A 10,842-nucleotide genomic window follows, 5' to 3' on the forward strand; every position below is an offset into this window, starting at 1 on the left:
AAAAAAAACTTTTTCATTTATTTATTTATTATTTTCTTTGTATTTTTTTTTTTTATTTGTTCTTTTGCTACTTTTTCGTGGTAAGAACGTAAAACTCCATTGCTACATGTTTGTAAGCCAAAAATTTTAATTTTTCACGCAGGTAAAAATGTATGATGTAATAAATTGTAGGCAAAACTGCAACGGGTGTATACATAATGTAAACGAAATTAAAAAAAAGCTGCACAGATTACAAAACGGTATAAAGTGACATTAAATTGTATTTCTTTTTCGAAAAGAAAAAAATATTATATATAAATAAAAATATCATCCATTTCCCTAAAAAAAAAAAAAAATAATAAAAAAAAAGAGAAAGCCCACTACATGAACACAAGCCTGCATAAAGCATAAATAATTTCAGAATAATATCCTTGTTAAATATATACGAATGGGATGAAATATATATTATTCTAATTACATAAAAGAAAACCCCCATGAGTGAACAAAAGAAATGGAAAAAGAGTAATTCAGTGTATATATTCATAATAGACGAAATTTAAGTGAACATTTTAAATGAAATGCTTTTTTACAAAAAAAAAAAAAAAAAAAAAAAAATTTGTAGCTCTATTAATTACACTTTCTTTTTCTTTTCCTTTTTTTTTTTTTTTTTTTTTTCTTCTTTTTGTAAATAAAATATATTTTATCGTGAAGGAAAACAAACTGTAGAACAGGTAAAAGGCACGTGCTATTTTTTTGAGAAAAAAAATACTTCCTACAATCTTAGAATTTCTTTTTGTACCTTTTCATAAACAAGCACATTTATGAATTTAATATCTTGTGATATGTACAGCTTTAAAAGAATAGATTAAATTGAGAAAGCAGGAAACAAGGATAATAGCAAAAAAATAAAATAAAATAAAAGAAGTAAGAATTAAAAATTATGAAGGAAAAAGTGAATCCATTTTTAAACGCACATACGTTTTACATTCATCAGGACACTAACATGTATACATTCAGACAGTTATTTTAATGTAATTATTTTTTTTTTTTTTTTATATTACCCAGTGGCATTGTCAACTAGAAAAAAAAAAAATCCGCGTAACACGATAAAAAGTAAAATTCTGAAAACGAGAAAAAGGAAAAGGGACTATGATGAAGGTATAATAATAGAAAACGAGCCACATTTTATGAGTTACTTCCTTTTGGATACTGAGGATAATGAAAATGGAAATTCATATTAATCTACATGACAACCATGCTTGTTTATATGTATGCACACATATCCCATATGGGTAAAAATGCTTGCTTATTGATTATGCAACCTCTACTCCCACGAAAATATTTTCCATGTCGATATTTATTTTTTTTTATATGTAGTGTATAAGGACTATCTGAACCAACCACACCTTCCTTACGATGAAGACAAAAAAGGAGGCGGTAACAAAATAAAAGAAAGCGCACAAATTATTATTATTAAATTTTTGTTTTTAATTACTGTAGAACATTAAAATAGAGAAAAATTATTGTCGACATTTTTTTTAGGACAACATAAATGTTATGCTTGTGACATTTATTTTATAAATGACGATGCAAAGAAACAACACGAAAAGACGAAGAAACACAAGAGAAGGGTGAAGATGCTGAACTCGGAAACTCCTTATACTTATGTAAAAGTTTTTAGAAAGTGCACATATATTGCATATGTTTATGTGTTTACGTTTGATGGTATATTGACTCCCGAATTAATATTTCCTGAAAAATACATTTTAAGAAACACCCTAATTCATTATCTTCTTCTTTACAGAAGGACGCTCTGAAGGCTGCTGAAATTTCTATTTAACTTGAATTCCCCCGTATATGGGATGATAGTGCTTATGTGCAGAAGCATGTATGAGAACACCTATATATGTTTTATGTTAAATTCGAGTAATTGATACAATCCTGGTTATCTCCAAAAAGAGTTGTAAATTATGCACTATTGGAGTGAACTCAAGGAAATTGTTGTATTCATTTTCGGAAAAGGCTCCGTCATAATATACTTGTAAAGAATTTTTTTTTAAGTTATCCCCATCGTTCATTACTTCTTTAATTTTTTCAATATTATTACGTGTAAAAATATTTATTAAGAAATTTTGAAAATTCATTACGTCATTTTTGTTATCATCATCATTATTTTCGTCCATATTGTTTTCTGTTACCTTTGTCTTTTCCTTATTATTATTTAAATTAATTAACTGACATAACTCAAATAGGCAAAACAGAATGGATTTATGTTTTGTCAAGTTTTTCGTGAATCTTATTTCGTTTTCTTCCGTTTCTATTTTGACAATTCTACAAGAACCGAAGTAAAGGGAGAGAAAAAAAAAGAATAAATTAATAATTAAAATAACGAATGAAAGACAAATCGCAAAATGTACAAATCAAAGGGGAAAGGAAAAGAGCTGATTGGGACGATACAATGCAATGAATTAATTGCTTTTCAATGAAGCTTAAATTTTGACAGTTGATGATTAAATGTGTGTGTGTTTGGTGAAGAGTGTAATATGGAGTTATCATTTTAATGCACATAATACAGTTTCTTCTACCTGGACCTCTCCTCCCTCGAGAAGCATGTATGCTTACCTACAAAAATTATCCATATATTCCACATATAGGGAATCATTAAGTGGAATCTTCAACTCCCCTTCGTTTCCCATCATATGAACATGAACAATTTTCTTTAAATTGGTTTTATTTTCCAAATTTCCCTCATCGATCTTATTCGTAGAACTGACGTGCGATGAATAAAAGGTCATAAATCGAAAGCATAATAAAATATCATTAATTAAAAGTTGTGCGTTTTTGTCATTATTCAAATTATAATTGTACTGTTTTTGCATTTTCTCCATTTCTACACTTGTAAAAAAAAAGTTAATTCCTTTTTTCTTCATTAAAAATAATAAGGTATATACATCTAACGTGCAATTATAGAGATCATTTAGAACACCTATTCCATTGTCTTGTAATTCTATACCGTCATTATTAATATGAAAAATAAATTCTTTATTCCTTTGGCTCTTTAATGTGATAACTACATTATTTTGATAATATTTAATTCCCCAATGAAGATATGGAAAATTTTGTATACTATTCAAACTGATGTAATAATTGCTGATTCGACTGCTATAAAATTTTAGGTATGTCTTACCATTTAATGTAAATTGTTCATTTTGTACTCTCACTAAATTTATTTCATCACATGTTTTTGTTTTTGTACTCTCATGTAAGCTTGCTTCTTTATTCCCCGTGCATATATTTCTTATTTTAACATTATACTCATTTTCTACATTTATGCTAACGCTGTTCTCTGAACAAGCTATGATTTCTTCGTTACAATTTTTTTCATTCCATTTCTGTGTATAATTCTGGGAAGTTTGTTTTTCATTCCTGTGTAAACCCTGGACAATCCTATTGTCAATATTTTCTCCTTCCCTCTCCCCCTGCAATATTTCCATTATTTCTATCCTTCCGTTTGACACTTCTAGGTTTGGAACTTTTCCATTTGGAACTTCTCCGTTTGCTTCATTCCAGCAATCAATTTTACCCCATTGATACAAATCCTCTGCAGGAAAAAAATTCTCGCAATTCGCTTTATTATAAGTGTCGATATAAAATATTTCTAATTCCTGATTAGTATAAATATCAGCAGGAACTTCAATTTCGAATACGTAAGAAAACGCATTTTCTTTTTCTTCAAGGGGAAAGGTGTTTGCTACACTGGAAAGTGCAATGGGAACGGTGGTATGGTCGTTCCTGACCTGTGTAAAGGAAGTGCTTACATCGTGTGTACTTGATATTGCAGATAAACATGGACTCGAGAGAATGTGAATTTTAAATAAATCAAGAAAAAGAAAATCATGAATATATTCGTACGATTTTGTTTTGATTACTAAACTTAAGAGGTATCGTTTGTCTACATTGTTAGAAGAAATTATACGCATAGTCATATTCTCGAACTCTATTTTCTTATCATTTATTATGCCATTTATTATCTTTGTTTCATAAATGAAAAAGGCATTTTTCGTATTTCCGTTTTCTACCTTATTTAACAGTATAAGTTTGTTTAATATGTTTTTATTTGTATATTTTATATACTTTTCAAAGAGATATGTTTTTATCTTGAAAATAATTTTTAAATTTTCAATGCAACATTTTTTTATGTTTTTACTTAGTGAATAACAACTGGTTAACAAAATAAAAAAAGATAAGTATGTTAATTGCATTGTTTCACAACAGTTTTCAAAATGTTCTATTGAATGATCTTTAAAAAATTCTTTCAAAGAATAAAAAATTGTGTTTAAGCATTTATTATTCAAAATATTGTAGAAGTATATGGAACTATTTTCATAATACTTGTTTGATTTTTTATGAAATATTGTTTTGTCTTCTATAGACATTGGGAAAAACATGTCACGTGTACACTTGTGTGTACTTATGTCAATGTAAAAGAAGGGTGTTCTTTTATCTGCATCATAATATTTTTTTAATAAACCATTTACTATCTCGTACTTTTGTTGCTCTATGTAGGAAAGTGTTTTAGCTATTAACATAAAATCACTTTCGTTATAGACATTTATTTTTGTGTTGTCTAACAAATCCTTTTTTTCAGTTATTTCGACATTATTTTCATTTTCAATTTTATCGTTTGTTATTTTTTTCTTTTTTCTTTTTTTTTTCGTTTTCTCATTTTCGTTAGCTGCATTCTTTATATTACCTTTTTCCTTGTCTGCAACAGATTTCTTAGTATTATCATTTTTTTTTTTCATTTCGAGCCACCTTATTTTATCACCCTGTTTTTTCGCACTATGTGATTTAAAAGGAAAACATGTTAAAGAAGTAATATGTTTGCCCTATCTCCATTTATTATTTATTCAAACTTAAGAAAAAATACGTGAAATCAATTAAATTAAAAAAAAAATAAAATAAAATAAAAGGACAACATAATATTGTGTAATTCATTGTGATGTAAGGGATGCGGAAAGAATATGTGTTTTTCACTTGAAACCTATATGCGGCTACATTTTTTTTTTTTTCCTTTATATATATATATATATATACATATGGATTTGTCTTAAGCGGTACCCTTGGTATGTGATAGAGAAAAGAAGAATGACAAAGGAGTATAATATAATATCAGCAATTTAACTCGTGGTTAATTTCACGTGGGGACGAGGAAACCTTTTTATGTTATAAAAGCGCAGATAATGTGAGAAAACTTAAAAAATTGGACGTCATTTTTTGAAAGAAAGTATTTTTTTTTATGAATTATTTAGTCATAATTCATACTGTATTTTTTATCGGTGTGAAAATTGTGGTAACGTAATTATATGCCATTCATTCCATTTTGTAAAAAAATGTTTTCTCTGAAAATGCATTGAAATGAACCCACATTTTGCAGTTTTTATATTTTTATGTGTTTTGACATTATGCGTTAGTTCCTTTTCCTAATTTTACGTACAGAAAGAAAAAAAAAGGGGACAAGAAATTTCTTTTAATAAAATTTTGAAAAAATTTCATTTAATTTCCTAGTTTAAGAAATGTGGAACAATTTAATAGTATATCTACAATGGGGGTTGCAAAGGCAAAACATATCGTCAATTTATAATTTTATTTTAATTTTTTTTCCTTGATGAAGTTCATTTTGTTTTACGTGATGATAATCACAGCATATTTTTCGTAGCTTCACCAGCACAAGGATAAAAAAAATAAAACAAATTGTCAAAATGATAAAATAAAACATTGATGAAATGTTAACAAAACGCTAATAAAACGTTAACCAAAGGTGCTAATAAAATATTAAAAAAAATGCTATATTTAAAATGACTAGTTAACCCAGGATGGCATACCAACCCCATCTTGCTTGAGGTATCGTGCTAAGGGATTATAATCTGGGCAGTGTTCAAAAAATTTCAAGTTAATGTGTTCTCTAAAAGAAAAGTATGCATGTTTTATTACGTGCTTGCGTGTATAGCAAATATCCCAAAAATGAAATGAGAAAAAGTGGTTTTTTTTTTTTTTTTTTTTTTTTTTCTTTTTACTATGTTAACAAAAAGTATCAGGAATTTACAAAAAAAAGAAAAAAAAAAAAAAAAGATGTCAATATTTTTAGTATGTACAGAATGTCAAACAAAACATATCTGCAGAAATAATAAAGAACAAAATAACCTTTTTCCAAAACAAAATTATGTACAGCCTAGCATGAATAAGAACCTCCAGGGCTTGTTATAAATAGAAGGACATGTTCCTTTGTTTTATTTCTACATATTTCAAAAGGGAATAAAAAAGATAGAAAATGGAAAAATTAGAGGATCAAGATATTTTGGATAAAATAGCAAGCCTAACGGGTAACCGCTGGCCTTAATACTACATGCAACATTATGGCATATTTTCGACACTCGTGAACACTTTTTGCTTAATGATGATTTTATGATATGTGTATATATTTTTTAAATGTTTTTTTTTTTTTTTTTTTTTTGTTTTTTTTTCATTTTTACATTAAGCACATAAGCCTTCATACGAAAACTCATGTTTATGGAACTATATAGGACATATGTAGACGTCCGAATATGTCACAATATTAACGTGTAGCATATTATACCATGTTTGATCTTTTGCAAGGAACTGTGAACTCTTGCAAACAGCACTGCCACTTTATATTACTCTTCATTTTTTCGAGACTATGTGATTTTTTAAAATCCCCATTCTTTTTGCATCGTCCGTTATTCTTCCACATTTACACCTTTGGCCTTTGCTGTAACTTTTCTTTTCTTTTTTTCTAGGAAATGTAACGAAAAGCCCATTGCTTGTCAAGAAAAAAAATAAAAAAAAAAAAAAAAAAAAGAAAAAGAGAAAAAGTGCGTCAGTAGAAGCGAACAAGAAAATTGTAGGAACAAAGAACAAAAAAGCAAACAAACTAACAGAGTTGTGTGAAGACAATAAAGTTCTACAAAAAAGAGAAATATGTAAATTTTTTTTTAGAAAAGGAAAATGTATGCATAATGAAAATTGTACATACTCACATGATGTTACACCAATATATAAAATATCCAAGCTATGTAAATTTTTAGTTAAAGGGACATGTGGAAAAGAAAATTGTATATTTTCACACGACTATAATCTTTTCTTTTGTCGTAACAATGTAATATACAATTCTTGTTACAACCCATCTTGTAAATTTAAGCACATAAAAATTGACAGTACTATTAACAATGCAGATCAGTATAATCTAGAGGTAGATAACATTTTGAGCAAAGATGACAAAATAAGATTTCTGTATAATAATAAAAATTATTTGATGGAATTATTAATTAACAAGTACCACAAATTCGATAAATGTGAACAGCTGAATATAGACGATTTGGTAAAAAAAGAAACATACCCATGGTTTATCAACGGTGTCATCGATCTAATTAAATTAGACTATAAATCCAGTAAAGCAAATACATTTATAAAACTAGTGGAAAACTATAAAAATAAAGTGTTCAATGCTAAAACTCCTTTCTGTTGGAATAATGAAAACATCATAAACCACGGTGGCGAGGGTCTAAATATAGACGCATCAACTAGTTCCGACTACGCTAAAATTCCTGTGGACAACTCAGAATATAACCAAGTAGGGGAAAAAGAAACAGGTTTTAACAATAACAACAATTTCGATAGCAATTATAACAATATCGATACTAATAATGCTGAAAATAATTTCAGTGATTATAAGTTTTATTCAAGTGACGAGGAAGAGGATTACGCCAAATATCTAAATAAATATTTCGAAATAGATGGGTAGCCTACAAAGTTTGTTCATTATTTTAATTTTTTTTTATACACTATTTTTTTTTTTTTTTTTTTTTTTACCTAATTAAAAAAAAATACATTTTGCACAGTAGTTAAAAAATTTATTTATTTTTTTAAGTTAAATATTTGTTATTATGTTTACGCGTTACACACATGTAAAATATTTGTACATGTGCAAAATATAAAATGGTAAGGTGGGGAAAAAGAAAAAAAAAAAAAAAAATAATTAAAATAAAATAAAATAATATACCATTTATTAGATAAATTTTTTTTTTGTTTGTTTATAATTATTTGAAAATTTTGCTCTATGAATTAAATTATTATATGTTAATAATGTAAATAATAATTTATGAAAATTTATTTTGTTTAAATTAAAGTTAATAAATGAAAAAACAAAAAAACTGTCGAATTGTTCTATGTTTAGTTGGTCATAATTCCTTCTAAATATGTTCTTCAATAAAGTCCAGTCGGGTTTGCTTTGCAAGGAAATTATTTGCAGTCTCAGCATTTTTTTATAAATGCTCAGAATGGATTGTTCATCTATGTAACCACAATTGTTGAGCTTGGAGAGATAACCACAGTCATCACTATTTCTGCTTCCATAGGAATTTTCCCCTTTAAACGTTTTTAACTCATATATTAGAGAAGAAATGAGAGTTACATAAACTTCTATATCCGTTAATGCATTCCTTTTGCTATTATTTCCCCCTGTTTTATCTATTGCAGGAGCAGCACTCTGAGTTGATCTGTTGTTGTGGCACCTTTCGAAATTCCGATGCTCAATTAGTAGTAATGTATTTATGAGCTTAATCACATTTCTCCCCTTACACATCATAAAAGATATTAAATCAAAACTCTTTATTTTTGCATAAAGAAAATCAAATATTAATGATTCATAATTCAGAATGGTATAGCTGTTTAATATGTTTATAGTAGTTATACATGAGAACCCATGACATTTTTCTTTTACAATTTCGCTAAACAATATGAAAAGCTCTTTTTCTTTCAACTTATTCTTTGAAAATGTATAAATAATATTTTCTAAATGGGATGGAGTTATATTACATATATTCAAATATTTTTTGGCGTTATTCTTTAAGTTCGTCCTATTACACAGTATGTCTTTTTTTAAATGTTTTAATAGGTCTATATTTTCTTCTTTTAAAAAGTAGTTGTTGCATGCACTCAAAATATATGCAAGATTTTTATTTGAAATATTTTTCATTTTTTTAATGCGCTCATACATTTTTGTGTACAATGATAATACCTCCTTATCAGTACACATCCTGTCGAACAGGTTGGAGCAATGAATAAATAATCTTACCACTCCATCGTCATCTAGATGTTTTATTAAACTCTTTAATATATAGCTAAATCCTCTAGTCAGGCTCAAGTAGTATAACAAATCATTATTTTTATTCAAATGGTCATGTACTTTTTTGTCATTGGAAACCCTCAGTTCATTTTCACATACTTGTGTATTATGCAGTTCATTTCTTCCTTCTTGTGAATTATTCAAATGTTCTTTGTGCAAATTGTCCGATTTCTTATTTATATCGTGCCGAAGCAAATACACATTTTCTTCTCCCCCTGAATGTAGGGAATTTTTTTTTATTTTCTCCTTTTTATAGAAAAAAAAACTTTTTGCATCATCTATATCATTTAAGTCCTCTAATTTGTTACCGAATATGTTTAAATTGTCCATAAAATTCGATTTTCCTGGGGTATTAAATTTTTCTTTGTCTACATTTTCATCACAATCGTTGGTCATATATTCATAAAATAATTTATGATAGTCTATACTTTTAGAAAAGTTTGATTCTTCCTGTTTATAAATAGACCCTCTTTCATTCGCAACAGTTAAGGTTAAATTGTTCAATACATACGAAATATTTATACTTTTTAATGTCTTAAAAAAATGGATTTGATTAAATATCTTTACTAATTGTAAAACATTTATAAAAAAAGTTTGGTCATATATTTTTTGTTGTGTTTTCTTATGGGAAAGCGGAATATTTTTCAAGTATTTGTTAAAAATGCTTGTGTAACATTCCCTAAATTTTATTTCACCATGACAAGAAAAGAAATCATTTAAAATGATGTTAAGCCGAATAAATATTTTCAAAAAATGGATGAAAAAGTTATTATTCATGGATATTTGCCTTTTCTTTTTATATGCCCTCAATTTGTCCTTTGCATGTATTAGTAACGAATTTATATCGAACATATGAACATATTCATCGTAATGTATAACACTATTTATATTAATTATTTTATTTTTTTTTTTCTCTCTTGTTGATTTTTTTATTTTATCAAGATAAACGTTAAATAAATTATATTTTTTCAAACTTTCCTTAATCCATTTTTCCTTTACTTCCTTACACATATTAGTATTGTTATGTATTGATACTTGTTTTTTTGCCTTTTCACATACACTTAATTTGATATTCTGTAAAGTGGTGTCTTTTATATCTTTTTTATAATTTATACATGCTGTTTCCTCTTTCTGTTCACACCCTTTTGATGTGTGTTCCTGAGTCGGACATACTATGAAATAATTTCTCTTTTCATTTTTATAAAGTGAACCAAGAGCATTGGTAAAAACCGATTGTGTGTTAACTCGTTGGTTTTTTTGTAGAAAGGACATTATTGCTTCTAAGTAAGTTTCTCCATTTATTTGAAAATGTACAATTTTCATAATATATACATATATATATTGTGTCTATGGTTAATGAGAATTTTTTTTTTTTTTTTCCCAATTCATGAGAACAAGTATGAACTCTAAATTTAGAACTTACAAAAGGATATGCCAAATCTAGCGAAAAAAAAGAAAATAATATCCTGTACTTTTTTCACCCTTAATGAAATCCTGATTATGTTTCTTTTTTTTTTTTTTTTTTTTGCTTGTAAATTATTATAAACCTAATTTTATTCACTAGCAAATTTTACATAATTTCAACATGCCTTCATACATATTTTATTTCTCCTTTAAGAGTGTACATATTATTATTTTTCCAAACTTGTCCCCACTGT

General features: G+C 27.1%; 4 protein-coding genes across 4 annotated transcripts; 2 read left to right on the forward strand and 2 right to left on the reverse strand.

Annotated features, from left to right (window-relative positions):
- Positions 1-148: 148 nt before the first annotated feature.
- PGO_124390 (hypothetical protein, conserved) lies at positions 149-1,819 on the forward strand (the record flags this gene model as incomplete). The annotated part of the gene is made up of 5 exons (XM_028689229.1): positions 149-239; positions 1,045-1,137; positions 1,357-1,416; positions 1,522-1,646; positions 1,784-1,819. 5 exons carry the CDS (start codon positions 149-151, stop codon positions 1,817-1,819), a joined length of 405 nt encoding a protein of 134 aa, XP_028545030.1.
- Positions 1,820-1,895: 76 nt separating this feature from the next.
- Positions 1,896-4,784, reverse strand: PGO_124400 (hypothetical protein, conserved; the record flags this gene model as incomplete). The annotated part of the gene is made up of 2 exons (XM_028689230.1): positions 1,896-2,310; positions 2,602-4,784. The coding sequence occupies 2 exons, from the start codon at positions 4,782-4,784 to the stop codon at positions 1,896-1,898; spliced, it is 2,598 nt and encodes an 865-aa protein (XP_028545031.1).
- A 1,526-nt stretch (positions 4,785-6,310) lies between these two features.
- Positions 6,311-7,801, forward strand: PGO_124410 (hypothetical protein, conserved; the record flags this gene model as incomplete). Its single annotated transcript, XM_028689231.1, has 2 exons — positions 6,311-6,362; positions 6,798-7,801. 2 exons carry the CDS (start codon positions 6,311-6,313, stop codon positions 7,799-7,801), a joined length of 1,056 nt encoding a protein of 351 aa, XP_028545032.1.
- Positions 7,802-8,065: 264 nt separating this feature from the next.
- Positions 8,066-10,507, reverse strand: PGO_124420 (hypothetical protein, conserved; the record flags this gene model as incomplete). Its single annotated transcript, XM_028689232.1, has 1 exon — positions 8,066-10,507. One exon carries the CDS (start codon positions 10,505-10,507, stop codon positions 8,066-8,068), a length of 2,442 nt encoding a protein of 813 aa, XP_028545033.1.
- Between the last annotated feature and the right edge of the window lie 335 nt (positions 10,508-10,842).

The sequence above is a fragment of the Plasmodium gonderi genome (genome assembly GCF_002157705.1).
Source record: "Plasmodium gonderi DNA, contig: Chr12, whole genome shotgun sequence".
NCBI classification, from domain to species: domain Eukaryota; phylum Apicomplexa; class Aconoidasida; order Haemosporida; family Plasmodiidae; genus Plasmodium; species Plasmodium gonderi.